At 36.6% G+C, this 19,721-nt stretch overlaps 1 protein-coding gene across 3 annotated transcripts in view; it reads right to left on the bottom strand.

The window, feature by feature from the left end:
- LOC131041338 (protein virilizer homolog) overlaps positions 1-19,721 on the bottom strand; it is a 204,525-nt gene that overhangs the window by 55,590 nt on the left and 129,214 nt on the right. For all 3 annotated transcript variants that reach the window (XM_057974388.2, XM_057974383.2, XM_057974393.2), the window contains 3 exons: positions 5,629-5,696; positions 5,324-5,540; positions 4,574-4,789 (listed from right to left, as the gene is read on the bottom strand). In XM_057974388.2, the coding sequence (XP_057830371.2) occupies positions 4,574-4,789; positions 5,324-5,540; positions 5,629-5,696 (501 nt within the window). The remainder of the gene's footprint in view (positions 1-4,573; positions 4,790-5,323; positions 5,541-5,628; positions 5,697-19,721) is intronic.

Below are 19,721 nucleotides of genomic sequence, written 5' to 3' on the forward strand. Positions count from 1 at the left end.
CTAACATATTTGTTGCAAAACATGTCCAATATTAACTTTGAAAATTATTAATATATTTGGTTCAAGTCATTTGTCAAAGACGATATTTAAGCATAGAATTTCTTGCATGACATTTCTTTTAGAAGGAATAAGCATTGTTTGTTGTTATTCCTTCACACTAAAAGATGACATTTAGAATCAAAAATATACTGTTCTCTTTGTTGTGTAAATCCAAAAGTCCAAGTTGTGTATGCTTTTCCTTTGCACTACAAGGCAATCCTAGGAATCAAAAACACTTGGATATCTTTCCCTTTAACAAGCCTACCATGGATTTCATCACCAAGGGGGCGACATAAACCCTTATGTTCCAACAAGGTATATAAATTCAGAGGTGAATTGTAAGACACAACCATTGGAAGAAAAATTTCTCATTTTGGATATGCTTGCAAGAAATTTAGACCTTGCAAAGTGAAAGAGAAGAATGGGTTACACTCTCATACCAAGTTGTTTGACATCGTTCACTTTCAATTCACTTTGCCCTCATCTACCTTTGGTTATATCGAGATCATCCCTCAATGATCTTGTTCAAACCTACATAAAATCTTTCAATCGTCTTTATTCATGGTGTATGAATAATTGACTAGGCCTAACAAGTTACATTGTAATTCTCAATTGGTCATTTAAAGTTCACTATGGGCAATGCTTTCACCTCCATGGCAAGGGGTGTATAAGTTCCCCATGACCTTGTGTTCTAAAGCTATCCTTCACTTGGTAGATAGCATAATGATGAACCTGTAAAAATTGGCACACCTCTTTCAATAGAAGCTATTAATGTGCTTGATGTGCCTCTTTGTGCTAAACCATAAAATATCCTTTACATACAAACTTAAACCGATATTCTTGTTGTGTTTGATGTGTCCTCTTGCAATCCAAGCCAACCCATCACTTTAATCAAAATCACAATTTTCATCTATCTTTCAACCAATCATTCTCAAATCCCCTCATTTGAGTCCATTATCCAAATCATACCCCTAATCCCAATACATAATCTTAATCCCAAAATCAAACCCCCATCCCGATCATAATCATTCCCCTCATCTAAGTTCAACTATCATCTATAATCCAATCTTCATCCAAATCAAACACCCCACATAATCAAATCCAAACCAAGAAATATTTTAAATCATAGATTATCTCAATAAACTCTCATCCGCCCATCCTAATCCAAATGCAACCACTCAAACCCAAACCATTCCAGTCCAACTATCCTAATCCAAATCGAAATCCAACTCATTCTAATCCAACCCATCCTAATCAAACCCAATCCAAATTTCTCTCAGCCATTCATCATAATTCTAGTCCAATCCCAAATCAATCATCCCTTAATCCAATCAATCCAAATCTAAATCTAAATTGCTTAAGAACTTTACTTATCCTAACTTTAGATCATTAAGCAAATCAAAGCATCCTAAGGTCTTGATCATTGATCTATACACCTACAATCCAATCACAATCTAATCCATCATCAAATTCTACTTCACATCCAATTCCAAAATCATGACTCTATTTTGCTTTGATGAGTCATCTTAACAATCTGAAAACCCTTCTTTGATGATGATTATGATGATGCTAGCTTTGTCAATCAAGAAGAATATGATCCCTATGGCAATAATTAGAGTATGAACTCCCTCATGAATCCTTAGATGATAAACCTTAAGCAAACTTGTCATAACTTCGAAATTCTAATCCTTGAGCCATCAATGAATTCCCTCATGAATTCTTCAATGGCATTTCCTTAAGCAAGCTTTCCATAAGCTCCAGTCACCTAACCATCAATCATCAAAGCCAAGAACAAATTATTACAAGCTATGTTGCTAATCCTATATTCGTATCCATTGGTCATCCTTACAAATTCACTCATGCATCCTTAGATGATATATACTTAAGCAACCTTGCCATATGCTGTAATTGCTCATCCATCTATTATCAAGACCGAGCATCAACTAAGACAAACCATTCTACTCATAGTTGAAAAACTTGGACTCAGCAGTGACTCAACTAGCCCAAAAATTTTAAACACTTGAGATGCGCCAAAAAACTTGGGAAAAAATTGGCAATAACTCAGTGAATTTATTGACAATTTGAAAACATATATAAATCATAAATAAATATATTATAATTATATGTATTAATAATTTAATATACACACTATAAATTAATTAAAAAATAAGTATATTTACATTTTAGAATGCAAAACAGACTGTTAGAATGCAACAAATATACATATAACTAATCTAATTTGCAATTAAACTTCAATTACTTAATTAAAACTAATCTCAATTCTTATCTAATAAAAAGGATACGAGTGCAGTACTGGGACCTGTCCTTAGGCGGTTGTAATGCTCGCCTTCTTGGAACCCATCTTGGTTCCAAGCCATACCAGGAAATCGATGGATAATTTGATTCCTGTCTTGGATGTAACATCTTACATCCAAGCCTACCAAGGAAGACCATCACATATGATCAATTCCTTGCCTTGGATGGTGCATCTCACCATCCAAGTCTACCAGAGAGGACCGGCTGGATCCGTCTCTTCTTGGGTGAACCTTTGACACCCAAGCCATAACATATATGCATATAAATACTTAGTATATACTGCCTACCAGGGATTATCATAATCCCTACATTAGGCTAAGGGAATTTCCTCCCAATAGCCTCCATCATATAGCCACATTATTCATATTACATTCTACAATTCATTATCATTTTTCATTCCATAATTTACGTCTACATTTACATATTCCTTAATTCTCTTTATTGATCCTAGATATATATAAATATTCTGCATGACATACCTATATTCATTCCTACATACACATAAGATAATATCCAGTAATATATATTCAGAAATATTCAATAATATATATTCAGAAATATTCATTAATATATATGTGTGTGTGTGGCACACACGTCCACGCACATATATACCCTATGACCAGTAAACGCCTCTTACCTGTTCTTGATCTGCAGCCTGTAGTTGCAGTTCGTAGTCTGCGGGGGCTGTTTGTAGTCCTCCCGTCTCCCTCTCTTTCGCGTCCCCCTTAACTCTGTGGCGGTCTTCCTTAATACCCCGTGGAGGGGAAGGGTCACACCCCACCACGGGGTCTCTTCCGCAGGAAGGGGTGTGACGGTGGTCGCAGCCACCACTTCCCGCGAGGGGGGCACTGTGGAGTTAGCTCTCCACGTGGGGGTTATCTCACACTTAAATATATTTAATATAATAAATTTACTTTATACAATGCTTACTTCCGTTTAATATTTTAATATCCTTTAATATTAAACATTGACATTATTTAATTCATTCATTTATATTAACCTTATTTAATTGTTTAACATTAATTAATAATCCATTTCCTCTTTTAATACATTATTTTAATAATTGATTTCTTTTATATATTTCTTTTATAATTAATTTCTTCATTTTATATATGCTATTATCCTTATTGGGATATTTTATTTACATCAGGTGATACAGTAGGGGGTTATCACACCAATTCAATCAAATCCATTGTACCCATAATCAAGCATTATTTTGCTCTTGCTCTCTTGAAGAAGGTATCTTTTTGGTTTTCCAAGTGACTCTAGAGGCTTGAATACATTGGTGACTGTATGTCATTCAATATCAATTTGACACTAAAAACAGTGTTGAGAACCCACGATATAGCTGTCCATTACACTTAAGATTAAACAGTTCTTTCTTTTTCTAGCAAGTTTTTTTCAAGTCCAAGAAATTCTAAGGAATCCTTTAAGGTCTATGTCTATCATGTCTATAATATTATATACTTGCATCTGTATCACTACATTCCTCCTAAACACTCATCTGTGGTTTCTATTAATACCCAAAATAGCTAATATTGACTTTGTAAGCTTATCAAATTCATTGAATTTTTGTTGTGTGGTTTCCATTTATACTGCATCTCCTTCCTGTTTATCTCAACTTTCCAATTCCAAATCTACACTTTGCTATCTTATCTGTAGCTGCACATTACATTTGATAGGGTAATTAAAATTTTCTTCCAAATCTATTCACATGTAGGGGCTTAAATGTGTGTGTATCTGTCTGTGTGAGTATGTGTGTACATAGTGATAGAAATATGGTTGCATGGCAGTCTTGCTTGAGGTAATGTCCCCCACCATGCATGCACGTGACATTCACATAGTTTGGAAATCAATTTGAATAATGTCACGTCATATTTATCATTAACAAAATACAAACTATGAAAATCCTCTACAAACCTGACAATTTCATGTAGCTTCAAATAAATAATATATACAGAGCAAAGACTAAAGGATCTTTGACAAGCTAAATCTAGCATGAAAAATCATTTAAAGATTCAAGGGCAACACAGGTGCTCTAAAACTTTATTGCTAATACTATATTCTAAATATTTTGCATTTGAGTACAAATCGATTAACTTTTAACATAATTCTTTTGTATTCCAATACAAAAGAATACACCTTATAGCAATGTGCTGCATCTTTAGAGTAAAAAGCTCATAAGCAAAAAAGTAGCATCGAGAAAAATTATACATACCGCACAAGCAAAATGCAACACTATTTGGGATATCTTGTCAAGGTGTGGAAGCAGTCGACTCAGCGTCTTCTCAAACTGATGAGGTTGTAAGTACCAATCAATATCCTCAATACTCTTTATACCTAGAAGTGTTCCAACACCTAATGTCTTCAGAGCATTGAGAGACGAAGTACCATTCTTCCAGAGCCAAATACCCTCTTCCGGAAATAGCTCTCCCTTAGAACACAGAAATCAAAGAATGCATAAAAGACTTTACAGCACATAAACATAAAAACAGTTTATCTGGGATTATAAACACTCAAAATGGAATATAAATTGTAGCATTCTCTATAAATTTAAATGACAATATCACAATGCTTCTCCTACAGGATTTCCAATAACTAAGGAAACAATTTTAGAGAACAAAATTCAATATCTTCCAATTTTTGGGACTTAGCAGAAAGTGATAAAACATTCTTTGAAAAATTAACAGCTCAAAAAGTGCCTAAATTCTAGAGATGAGCTTAGAATTAAGTCACAAACTAAGCATTTCTGCTTAAACGTCATATCCTACAAATAGCCAACAATGAGATAAATGTCAACGGAAGTATTCAAGGTATGCACTTATGTAAGAATTCATTAGCATCACTACCAGTTAAAACACCTATTGATTTTCATTACCCTAAACTTTCCTTCTTACTACCAATTGTCCTTCTGAAATAATGTCACAATATAAATTTCAGGATTTGCTAAAAAAACTAAAACACTCACCAACATGTAAAGGACACTACATGCTTCCTTTGGACCCAGAGCCAAAGAGGCAGGAGCTGGAGCATTTTCCAAAAGACGTTGAAACAATCCAGGTGTCCAACCAAAAATAGGCCAACATGCTACACAAGATACAAGCAGGTGGCAGACACCTCCCAATGCAAGTGTTGAGCTGGCAAAACAAAATGGTAGAACAGCAGTACGAGCAGCTAATTTTGGACTGTAATGAAACAGATAGCAATTAGCATGCAAATATTTACTTTTAATAAACTGTTCCAGAAAACGGCAGAAGGAAATTGGGCGTTAACCTGATTTCACGATGTAACTGGAGCAATGCATTCAATAATTTTGTGTTATGATGCTGCTCTGCAGCTTCCTGACATCATATCCATTAACAAATGAATCAAAAGTACTAACAGCTCATCTAAAAGCCAGTAAAGACTAACACATTTTATTTTCTTTACATGTTAAAAGGTTGCTACATTATTGATCTTTCCAAGAATGAACCTAAAAATCACAAAGATGACAGTAGGCAAAGCTTATTATACTTGAAAAACCCCTCAATATATATATCATTTATTATTATAAGCACAGATAAGCAAGCAGACAAGATTATAAAGAAAATAGCAATCAAATTAAAAAGAAATTGATTTCCTAATAAAAATTTTGCATCATCGGTTTCTGGTGGCTCCCATTCAGCCTATTTATGTCATTCTAACTGTTGATACATGATAGCCTCGGTAAGATAAATGATTGAATGAGAGATAAATGAAGTCTCTCATTCAATCATCTATCTCATCAATAGACTATAATAAGACTCCAGTTATCTTATATATACACATGAGATTATGATCATGATTCAGTTATTATATATTTATCATCGATTATGTGCATGATATACAATCTAGCTGTGATCGTATCCTTCGATTCATATATATAACCTTGCATTAACAATCAGGTTCTTAACTAATGTCTATATACCGATTAACATCGGTTGCTAATCATAATGCACAGGAACACCGATTGGTATCGGGTTTATTGTTAATGCCAACACACCGATTGGTATCGGGCGTATTGTTAATGCTAACACACCGATTGGTATCGGGCTTAATGATAAATGCTTACACACTGATTGGTATTGGGTTTGATGTTAAATGCTTACACACCGATTAGTATCGGGTTTAATGATTAAATGCATAAACACCGATTATCGGTTTGAAGAGGCACGATCATGTAATATCTTGATCAGTCATGTCTAATATGCTTACACACCGATTGGTATCGGGTTTGATGTTAAATGCTTACACACCAATTAGTATCACGTTTAATGATTAAATGCATACACACCGATTATCGGTTTGAAGAGGCACGATCATGTAATATCTTGATCGGTCATGTCTAATAGACATGACCGGTCAAGGTATTGCTTGATCTCCTATGTTTGCATATATATATCGATTGGTGAAATGTAGGAAGATCATCGAAATTTATAAATGCTCTTTCTCCATCTGCAACATACCAGTTAATAATCAGATCTATTATATTAAGAAATAACATATATTTGAAAGAAAAGATAACCTTGAATATAACTTGCATCTTGAATTGAAAATTGAATAACATTTACACTAACCATTGCACAGACAATGGTAGCAAAATCTGTGCAGTCCTTCTACCCTATGAGAAGAGATGAAACCATACATATTAAGCCCCATAAGAAATCGTATGGTTTCCACCTTACCAATAAATGCATCCATTGCCATGCCTAATCTAGAACATGCCACAATAACATGAAACCTGCAAACTTTTGTGTGTTTCTACAATGCTATGAACTTGTATTGATAGGGACAAAGCTCATAAGAAACCACAAAGTGGTTTTACAATACAATGGCTAGCAAACTATGAAACCCAAGGATGCGTCCCCGACCTGAAAACCCCCATCCCAGTCCCGAGGACATTTCGGGGACTGCCAGGGGACGTTTCCCCTGTCCCCAAATTGTCAGAATTTGGAGGGGACGTCCTCAAAACGGGGGAACGCCTGCCCTAGCTGTGGGGGACGTCCGTACGTCTCGGGGATGGCTGGGACGTCCCCAATCCGTCCCGGGGACGGCCAGATGTCCCCCACATCTAGGCCTTGTAAAAAATATTTAAAAAATAAAAAGTCGTATTTTCAAAATTATTTTTTAATTTTCTAACATGGGCCCCCTATTAATTCAAATTGTTATTAAAAAAATTAAAAAGAAACATTAAATCTATAAATTCATATCAAACATTTATAATTTAAAATTAATATATAATAAATTATAAATAGAAAATCAAAATAATAAAATATTAATTCATAAGTTAAAGACTTAAAGTTATATGATTATATCATACAATATAATCATATATGACATATATCGTATATGATATATGTCATATATGATATAATCGTATAACTTATAACTTTCATTGCTCTCTTCCATCGATAATACATTCGGCAAAGGTTTTGGGCGATTTTATATTGCTCAATTACAGCGATTGCAAGGCTTTGACCGGCGATTTAGGGAGGGAGGGATCGACTAGCAGTTGCAATGCGGATTTGAAATATTGTGTTTGCACTTTGCATCGCCTAGGGTTAAGGACATTTCAAATTTGCTTGTTCTTCAGGTTGCTGCAAGTCTGCAACGTTTGGCTTCAAACTGTGCAAGGTAAGTGATTTTTTTTAAGGCTTTTGTGTCCATTCACCATTGTCATTCCCACAGTGGATAAAGACTTTAAATTCATTATTTTAATTTATAGTTTTAGTTTTACATGTTTTAATAAAACTTAAAAATTTAAAATACATCATGTAGAGGCTAGGTATTAAAAAACTAGATTCTCAGATTTTATCATGATTCATTATGTAATTACTAATTTCTAAGAATCTAGTTTTTAAATTTCTAGCCTTTAGGGCATATATTGTTAATTTTTATACTCAATGAATCTTTGAGCATCTGATGTATTCTGAGAGAAATGTCTGATTTTTTTTTATTTTTTTGTATTTTATTAGTTCCTTCAAAGAATCTAAATCAAAAACAATGAGCAGCAGTGAGGGTGACAATAGTAGTGACAATGAAGTGGAAGTGGTTGGTGGAAATAAAAGTGGAAGTGCTGAGAGAAGTAGTGGGCAGCAACCTAACATATTTAAATGCCCTTCAAAAATTATAGGAACATAAACAAAGAGCCCTTTTAATAAAAACAAACCTCTTCTCCAATACGTTACACCTAGGCCTAGGGATTAAGGGAAAAAATATCTGGCGAGAGTAGGGTGTGGGATTTGTTGATGTGTTTTTTAGACACATGCCAAAAGTATCTTATCCTCTCTTGAACAAAGTTACTCAAGTGCTGAAGATTGGCTTAAGGATCACTTGAAACAACTCCAAGGTTTTGGAATGTCAGGTCACGACATGTGGATAAGCTCTATTGTTGATGTGATTGCTGGTATCACAAAGGGGCATTTTTGGTTACGAAAGATTTCATGAAGTACTTTGCGAATGATATGCGATGAAGTTCTTTCCTACAAAAAAATGGCAAAAGATGAGGGTTTAGAGAGGTTCTAAGCTATCCTAGGAAAGAATGGATGAGGACAACATTGCTGAAACTCTGCTAGTCTAGCATCGCCATACAAGAACAACTCCACTAGAACTAGTGCAATCTTCTAAGAACCTTTAAGGGTTTTCAAATCATTGCTAAGCATAGACACCATTACTTGAATGCATATCAATGATTGAGCAACAATTGAACTTAAGCACTATCAATGATTCTAGCTGACCACACAAGGCACACTAACAATCAGCAAGAGGCTAGTGGTATGGATTACGAATTTCACAATACATCAAATGCAACATTCCATCATTCAATCCAAATACTTAAACTAATATCCAAGATTGACTTGAGAGGATAAAGAACCATGCAATAAGCTTCAAAGATTGAATAGAAACACCATAACTTCAATGTTTTATTAATCCAATAGCCAAACAACAACAATTCTTCAAGTCCTTCTCTTATCACTCTTGACTTCTAATCAAAATCTCTATTTCTCTATTCACTATTCTAGCACTATTAACCTTTAGAAATGAAATGAGTTTATATAATACTCTCAAATACAATGAAGGGTCGAGATCGAATGGAGATTAAGGGCCAAGATTTTGCCACCTAAACCCTAATTAGGGTTTGATACAAATGAAACCCTATCTAGATAGACAACATCATGGAAACAACCAATGAGAAAATAGCATGTGCCGACATGGAAATCGAGGAAGCATCCTCCAATGAGAAAATGAACTGCCAAGTAGGATCATAACAAACTGTCTTCTAGAATCTTGTTTCCTTTCTCACGTTCCTTTCTGGCATATTCAATGAATCTGGTCACTATACCATCTATCTTTGTCATCGGGATCTCGAGCAGAGACTTCAGTTGTTCCTCCATGAGCATGACTTCTTCGAAAGCTTTGACGATGGCATTATCCCATTCAAGTTCGAGTTCTTGAGTTTTGCTTGCTAAAACCATGAACTCGAGCATATCATTGAATTGTTCCCTAGTGATCATTCCATCAGTCCCATGGAAGATGACTATTATCCTTTCCTCCAACTCTCTAGCTTCTATGATCGCTCCTGGATCAATCTTTCTCTCTAAAACAATCTGTGCTACTTCCACTATCTTATCATGAATTCGATGCATATCATCTTGAACTTGACTGCATCCATTTCCAATCTCGTCAAAAATGACTCTCTTTGTTCGAAGTAGACTGCTCCATCCTAGAAAGCTAGGTGTAGATCCCTCTCTTGTTATCTTCTCTCTTGACAAAACTTCTCGGGATATTTTCCTTATTACTTGAAGCATTGGAATGACGACATCTCTAGCATGAGCAAATGCTTCAAAGGCTTCTATGAGGACATGAGTTCTCCCAAGAACCTTTATGACTATATCTAGTGTCTTCATTGTGCCCTTCATGAACTTGCTAACTCTGGTGTATGCATCCTCTATCCATGTATCCATCAATTGTGTCGAATTCCTCATCTTCTCCATATGATCAACTGATTTTGGAGGAAGCAAAGGTGGTGGTGTGGCTGCTGGACTTTGATGTCTTAATGGCTGCTGAAATTGTTGGACATAGTTCCTCCATGCACTTATCTCTTTTTCTAATCTTCTATTTTTTTCTATTTCAACTCTCAACATGTCATTAACTGCCCTCAATGAATCAATTGCATCACCTATAGCTTGCTCGGAGGTGAGTGGTCCCAAATCAATAGTCTCCATATCATACTCATCTGTTGTGATCTCACCCTCATACTTCTCAACCCTTCAAGTAGCTATTTGCAACTTCCTTGATCCCAAATCATCTCTAATCACCTTGGACATTTTAGTAGCTTTCCTCTTCTTGGTGACTTCTCCAGTTTGGCTTAGAAGACTCGCTATATCATATGTTTGTTCTTCCTCAACTACTATCACTTCTTGAGCTAGTCTTTCTTTTAGCCATTCCAGAATAGAAGATCTTCCTTCTTGAATTTGTGCTTCTTCATAAATTTGCTGATCTCTAGGTGGTGAGGTAGTCTCATCATTATCCTCTTCTTCGCCTCCTTCGATCTCTTGAATGAGATGGGTGAGATCTTCTTGTCCTTGAGACAATTTCTCCTTGCTTTTATCGTTGTGAACTGTAGATTCTGCTGATTCGTTAGCTCCTTGACTTAAATCTTTTTCTATTCTTTTTTCATTGTGTCTTTCATCCAGGTTTGGTTCTTCTTCATGTCTGGAGGAAGTCTGACTTGTATTTGATATATGCTTCTTTCTTGAGGGCTCCTTTTCTCCACGATCCTCCTTTCTCTTAGATCCTTTTGAGTGAGATGGTTGAGGAGCACTCCCACTTGCGCTTGCTTCATTTTCATCATCTACTCTTTCTTCTGAGTAGAATGTTAGTGCCATATTCTATTCTTTCAACTTCTGGTGTTGTATGTCTATCCATATGCGGGTGTATTCTAAAACTGGTTTCATCAATTCTTTCAAGTCATCAACCTCTATGTGGACCCAATTGATTTTAATCTCTTTGTCTTCTTTGACGTACGTTGCTTGGAGATATTTGCCACTATCTTGAACTTGATCGGCAACATGAAACAACTTGCATTTCTTGATGAAATTGAGAGATAGCCTGGAATACATCTTCTTCTTCACTTCCACATCATTTTGAACGTTCACCCAATAGTCTTCTAACTGCCACTGCTGTCCATATTTCATTCCCAGAACTGCTTTTACATTATCATATGGGTCGAAACAATCTCTAGGTGTGAATAACTTGAGTGAATGGAACGCCAACTCTCTCTCGGCATCTTTTGTTGCATGAATGGATGGGCATACTTCAATGCAATCTCCTAGCGTGATAGGAAAAGAAACACCGGTTCCATGCTTATGCCTATATGCCTTGACATATGTTATCAATTGTCTCACCACCTCGAGTAACACCACTCTATTCGTTGGGTAACGTGGCAACATGTAGGGAGGAGGAGGAGATCCTTGAACTCTAATATATGTGAATTTCAGAAACTGGATGAACCATGCACTATGTTGTTCTACCAATGCTTGTGCTTCTGGAGAGAGTCTTCGCTGCAATCCACCTCAAAGTGTCCTCGTGATATGCATAGTGAATGCATCATTCACTCTCCTATAGTGTTGTTTTGGTGGAAGCTTAACCTGTGGATAACAATACTATACCTTAATCTCTCCAGGTCTCCTTCCAACTACACCCGTGTACATAAAAATCTGGATACTCATAATTTCTTGCAATGGAGTATATGATGTAGGAGCTCATATAGAATGTTCGGGTGCGCATCAGCCTCCTTAACTGTAGATCAATGTTGTTGCTATTGAGCCTCGCCTAATTGATTGCATTTTTGTCATGAGCAACAATCTCAATGAAGGAGAACATCCAATCCTCAAAATATGAAGCTTCAAGTGCACCAACCAATCGATGGAGTAAGGTGATGAAGTCTTTGAATTCATCATTGAAGTCTATCCTATGTAGTCTATCGGGCCATCTACTTCTACCACCTCTACTCTTCTTCAGCCAAAACTTGTCAATGATCTTCGCACAAGCATCTGGATCATCATCATAGGGGGACTTAGTTCCTTCCATGCTTATGTAGACCATGTCCTTAGGCTCGGTTAGATAAAATGTTTAGCTGATTGTTGTCTCCGAGAGATATGTGAGCATTGTTCCATCCTTCGCCACAATTCTCTTTGAGGTAGAGTCATAATGTTGAGCACATTCCACAATCAGCTCGTAGCATTGCACCTCAGGAGGAAAGCCAGCTGCATTTATGATCCCACTTTCAATCATCTTGTTGGCTGTAGCAATAGGTTCACTTGTGTATGATGGGTGTCGGAACTTCTTAGTGTCGAACTTCTCGAGATTGGTATCTCCTACTTTGCTCCAATGCGAAGTGATCTTGCTTTCGAATGCACCAATCTTCGAGTCTTCCTTGATGAGTGTCTGACAGTAAATGGTTTTGTTTGGATTAGGAGCCGCCATCTTCTACCTATGAGAGATATGGAGGTTAGAGTAGTGGTGAAATATTGATGTAACGAAGCCTATTTACTCAACTATAAAATGAATCTTACATCTAAATATGAAATCAATTGCTAAATAAGACTGATTTACTATTCTAGATGAATTTGGACTGCTCAATAGTGAAATTCGCTTCCCTTTTGACAAATTCACTCCTCTATTGCTTAATTCTGATGTTCTATGATGAATTCGTCCCCCTAAAACATCAGACCTGTATCTTCAATGATTGAATTTTGTCTTTATGCTGACTGAAATTCACTTATGTACTGATAGAATTCGCTTAAGTGCTGATGGAATTTGCTGGCCTGCTGGAGAAATTCGCCGTTGGAGAGGAATAATGTTTTGAATTGATGTTGAAATGATTGTTTTGACCTTTCTTATATAGGTGTTTTAGGGTAAAGGACATGTCTTTTAGGTGCAAGGCTGACTTGTTCTAATTAAATTAAACAATAGATTTCATCTTAAGCAGGCCGACTTATCCTTTTGAATTCGAATTTTGAAACTTGCTGATGTTTGGTTAGTGTATTAAGAAAATTCGCTCATCTCCCTTGAAACATGAAGTTTGCTCACGTGGGGTCAAACATGAAGTTTGCTCATCTAAGTCAGAATTTGTGAAAATCGCTCATATGCCTCATTTTATGAAGTTCGCTCATTTAGTAGAGTTCACGAAGTTCAACATGAAATTCAATCATGTATGTCAAAACATGAAGTTCGCTCATATGGCTTGATCCTTGAAGTTCACTCCTCTCCTCTAACTCATGAAGTTCGCTATTCTTCTTCAACTCATGAAGTTCGCTCCACTTGTCTAACACATGAAGTTCGCTCCTCTTGTCCAACTCATGAAGTTTGCTCCTGTGTCTCAAGTGATGAAGTTCGCAACTCTTGTTGAGTTCATGTAATTCGTTTCAAATCGAATCCATTCAAGGTAAATGCTATCAAGTACTCTTCGCTCCTCTACTTCCAATTTCGCTCATGTAGGCTTGAAGGTGAAGTTTGCTCATGTGTGCTCATTCATGAAGTTCGCTCCTCTTCTTCAACTCATGAAGTTTGCTCCTCTTCTTCAACTCATCAAGTTCGCTCCACTTGTCTAACTCATGAAGTTTGCTCCACTTGTCTCAAGTGATGAAGTTCGCTCCTCTTGTTGAGTTCATGTAATTTGTTACAAATCGAATCCATTCAAGGTAAATGCTATCAAGTACTCTTCACTCCTCTACTTCCAATTTCGCACATGTAGGCTTGAAGGTGAAGTTCACTCATTTGTGCTCATTCATGAAGTTCGCTCCTGTGCCTCAAGTCACGAAGTTCGCTCCTCTTCTTCAACTCATGAAGTTCGCTCCTCTTCTTCAACTCATGAAGTTCGCTCCACTTGTCTAACTCATGAAGTTCACTCATGTGCCTCAAGTTACGAAGTTAAAACCTGTTGAAGACTTGGACATGAGGTATATTACAAATGAGCTTGTCAATCATTTCGTTGTATATGAATTCAATCCTTGGACTATCTCATTCAAACACTCAAATTCATATTTACAAATATGCTCTAACAAGGCACTCAAGGGAAATTTGCTCATCTACCTCTCAACATGAAGTTTGCTCATGTGGCCTAATTCTTGAAGTTCGCTGCCCTCTAGCCAAACCTGAAGTGCACTCACTTAGGCTCGAACATGAAGTTAAGGTTTTGGGGGCTTGGAGAACGAGGTGAATTGAAATCGAATATTGCCTATTTGCACATCACCTTGATTCATTTTCTCCCTTCAAACTTGCAAGATGAAGCCTCTTGGAAACAACTTCGGCCAAGGATATTTAGAGTGAATTTTGCTCTTATGAGAAGCAATTGGAGTTTTACCTTGAACTCTTGGAGTGTCACTAACTAGCAACTTCTTTAGACTCTTCGACTGAGGTCCTAATTGACTCACGTGACATCTCGACCCTATAAACTTACTCATTTCACCTGTGAAAAGAGGAGAGACTAGACTAAGAGGCTAGGACTTGAAAAAAAAGGGGTTCCCCATCTTGATGAGGCGATGTGTGAAGTGGTCACAACAGGATTGTCATGTTTGTTTGAAAGAATTTAGGGGCAGCTACACAAGGGTAAAATCTCACTTCTTGGATGTTCCAGGCCATGGGGTCATAGCTTGTCCAAAGTTAACAGATGAGAAGAGGATAGAGTGTCATAGATTGCATATGGAGGCAGAACTGGGGAAACAAGGTGGGGCAGTCCTAACACTTTTGCATCTTCACAAGCATTTGGGCCTACGACATCCACTATTGGTAGTAGTCAAATTGAGACAAGTGGAAAGAGGAAGGTGAGTATTGATAAGGGAGGGTCAGTAAAAGCTTTGTTTAATATAAAAGGACGTGAAGCTACAGAGTCATCCGTTGGTAGATTCTTTTTCGCTAATGACATCTCATTTCACCTACGACATCCACTATTGGTAGTAGTCAAATTGAGACAAGTGGAAAGAGGAAGGTGAGTATTGATAAGGGAGGGTCAGTAAAAGCTTTGTTTAATATAAAAGGACGTGAAGCTACAGAGTCATCCGTTGGTAGATTCTTTTTCGCTAATGACATCTCATTTCATGTGGCACGTTCCTCTTACTTCAAACAAAAGGTCATGGATATAGCCACTTTTGGTCCCACATTCACACCCCCTGGAGATCATAAGCTACGGACTACTCTCTTAGACAAAGAGTATTCCAAAGTTAATGTGTTAATGCAGGATATGAAACGAACTTGGATGAGAAAAGGTTGCTCTATTGTGATGGATGGGTGGACTGATGTTAGACATCGGCCACTCATCAATATCATTGTCACAAGCCCTACTAGTTCTTATTTTCTGAAAGTTGTGGATTGTTCAGGGAATCGTAAGGATGCAGAGTTCCAGTTTGGCATTTTGAGAAATACCATAGACGAGGTTGGGGCTACTAATGTTGTACAGGTGATCACTGATTCAGCATGTGTGTGCAAATTAGCAGGTTTGATGGTGGAGGGTGCTTAAAAGCACATCTTTTGGACCCCATGTTGTGTTCATGCATTGAACAATGCATTAAACAACATAGGAAAAATAGATTGGGTGAAGCAAGTGGTGGCAGAAGCTAAAGACATTTAAATGTTCATTTGCAACCACCACACCTCACTTGCTCTCTTTAGATCATTTTCAAAGGAGTTCCTCAGACTTGTTGAAACAACGTATGCTAAATTGCTAATGCCACTTAATTGAGCATCAAACTTCCAATTTTTTATTTTAATTCTCATTGAATAAAATATCGATATGCCACTAAATTTTTTTATTATTTTAATGAACGTAGGTATGCCACTTACTTCATCTTGTTGGAGAGGATGCTTGAGGTGCATGATCCTCTACAGTTGATGGTGGTGAATCCTGAGTGGGCTAGATGGCGAGAATAAAACTCTATTGAAGGAAAATCTGCCAAACAAAAGATTCTTGATGACAATTGGTGGTCGACTGTGAGGCAAAACATTGCTGATTTTATTATTAAATTGTTGATTGTTTTTAAAATTAAATATTACATTGCTGATTTTCATATTCTGATTTTAATATTTTGAACTTTGCACTTGCAGATATGTTTGCTCTGTCATCTCACCTATTGTAAATGTCATTAGACATGCTGATACAGACTCTCCTAGTCTTGGAGAGATATATGAGACATTTGGCAGTATGCTTGGGAAGATTGAGAAAACAATTTTGGCTAAGGATCCTACTTTGGGGTTCTATGAGCAACATATTAGGCCCATTGTAACACAGAGGTGGAACATAATGAACACCCCGCTTCATGTGGCAGCCTATGCAGTGAATCCCAAATGGTATGCACCAAGGAATAGAAGGATGCCTCCATGTGATGATGATGAGGTTTTAGATCGGTTCACGCAGGCCATTGATAAGATATATACAAAGGGACAGGCTTCCATACTTCGTGCACAATTCCTCGACTTCACAAATCTTCGTGGTCCTATATTGAGTAAACCACAAGCAAGGTTGGACATAGCTATATTAGACCAAAGAGACCCTATTGGATGGTGGACATGGCATGGGAGGGATACACCACAACCGAAATTGCTTGCCACTCGCCTACTTTCACAGGTTGTCGGTTCCTCTGCTACAGAGAGGAACTGATCCACATATGGCCTTATCCACTCTATCAAGAGGAATAGACTTACCTCAAGATGAGCGGAGAAGTTGGTGGTTGTGCATAGTGCTCTTCGACTTCAGGATCGTCAGACACCAAAGTATCTACAGACTCTAGCTTTATGATGGGATGTTGATCCCGAATATGTGGCCGAAGTTGATGAGGAGGAGACACCATAGGGATTGGTTGGGATTCCATTGGATGAGGTGGACGTGGACCATGATAGTGGCATAGACTCAGAGCACTCTGATTTTGATGCAATGTTAGGAGATGCAGATTAGGGCCAGCATTATACTTTGCTTTTAAGTATTTACTTAGTACTATTTAGTAATTGACAATGAAACAATATGGCAGCAGTGTAGCCTTTGGGCATTTTGTATGTTATTTCTTTAATATCTATTATGATATGCATATTGACAATGTGAAAGAATTGAAACTCTGAATTATGAGGGCATATTGAGTATTGAGTCTATTGACAATGTTGTATGTTCAAAGTTTACATTCTAAAATGTTTTCATAGTATCATACACATGCTATATCCATGTTTTCGTCTGAATATAATGTATATATGCATGCTTTATCCATGTTTTCATATGAACATTTAGAATTTTCCTATATATATTGAATTTTCACTATATTTTATATAGTCGTCCCCTTTATCATCCCCCGCCCCACCCCCCCATCCCGGAAACTCGGGGTAACATAGCTACCAAACCATGGGCCATAACCCTCCATATTGGACACATCTCCACATGTGCTACACATGACGCTTCACACCCCATATAATTCTACATGTTCCATAAGTTAATCCAAATGTCCATAATTCCCTTTGCCTGTCCTTTTGTGGCTCCCACTTATATTTGCAATTCCAATGTCTTATATAACATTAAGCTAGGAGAAATCAACCTAGCAACAAAAGTAATGTGTCTCGTTCCATAAGGACCACAACTTACAACAACATTTAATCTTACTAAACAACGTGTAAGCCAACTTTCCTAACAACAAAAACTTTACAATGTCCTTAAGGATGCATGGCGTACAACACAACTTTCCAACACAAACATTTAAAGTCATAGTGTTTTGTATTCAATATAAAATTTATCAAATGATTTAAATTTAAGTGAAGATTATATGGCTCCATTGAAGAGTCAAATTAACATTTGTATATTGTAAACATAATTAAATTCTTTTGGGTTTGAAAGTCAAAATATTAATGGAGTTGCATTGTAAGATTTTAACTTTTAAGAGGACAAGGAGTGAAGTTGGCAAGTAGTTGAATGGAGTCGATTGATAGTTGGGATAACTATATAACTACAACTTCAGCCAAATGTTGTACAAAAAGAAACGAAAATGAGCAGCAATATGGCTTCTCTCTACATACTTTAGGGTTGTAAATTTATTTTCTTATTATTTATCATAACAAATATTTGATAAGTAAATTTGTGGATATAATTGCTTGCTTATATGGGGATTTGGTTTCTGCTTACCATTCAAGAACATTTGTCAACTTATCACTGTGGCATGGAGCATCACATTTTCTATGATTTTGGCTTTCAACTTTTTTTGGTTATTTTTCCTTCCTCAAAATCAACTCTACTAATGGAATGGAGAATATAAAATTGTAATTTAATAAATGCTAATTGCTTGTGGACTTTCATGGTTCTATTGGACTATGCGCCATTGGGATGTGAATGTGAACTTTTAAGTCCCCCGTGTACTGTTGATAATGATGGAAGAACTATGTCTCAAAACTTATCAAACTCCTTGCTGCATATGGATCATTCATTCACTTTCCATGTTGAAAAATAATAAGAGAAGGCCAACTCAACTTTCATAAATCCTTACGAGTTTCATAGAGCAGTAATCTGCGTTTAATCTATGTGAAGGTTGCCCTTTCCATTTCTGTCTTGTTTCCCTTTGTAATGTCCCCAATTTTTAAGTGACATTTAGTTAAATTGATTTTTATTAAGTTGTCAAACAATAAATAAAATATTTAAATGATGACTTAATATTATTTAATTTAATTAGCTAATAAAATAATATAATGTCACTTTATTAAATAAAGTTTTCCAATGTTCAAGTCGGCCTTATCTTCTAGAAAGTTCTCGAAGGTCTTTATAAGGAAGCTTGCTGGGAGAAGTAGGGCATGCTTATGATTTGATAAACGGTTTGTGATTTCTGGAGATGGAAACCTTCAGGAGTTGATAGAAGGGCTGAACGAAAACTCAACTCTTCCTGGGAGTGGATTCGCGAAGGAGTCAAATTTCCACAAATTTGTGAAGTCTCTTGTGGAGACAAATTTGCAGAAGTTCCAATAATAAGGATATTTACTGAGTTGCAGATTTCTATATCTGTAGGTGGTTTGGGGAAATAAAGGTATTTTATTCTGAATGCTATTGTCATTGTCGTTCTTTTCCATATTTGCGATTATTTTAATGGAGACATGGTTTGGTGAAGTTTAGCGAACATTGTAAGGGCTGAAAGAAATAAATAATAGCCCAATTTTACAAGGTGTGGGCTTCAATTAGTCGGCTGAAGCTATCACAAGGATTGGCAAATATTATTAAGTTGACGGTTCTTGAAAAATAAATTGAATGAATGATTCAATAATCGGATGATTACATTGAACGATATACACACATATATAAAGAGGTTACAAGAGGAAGTTCTATAATTAGA

This window comes from Cryptomeria japonica, chromosome 11 (assembly GCF_030272615.1).
Source record: "Cryptomeria japonica chromosome 11, Sugi_1.0, whole genome shotgun sequence".
NCBI lineage: Eukaryota > Viridiplantae > Streptophyta > Pinopsida > Cupressales > Cupressaceae > Cryptomeria > Cryptomeria japonica.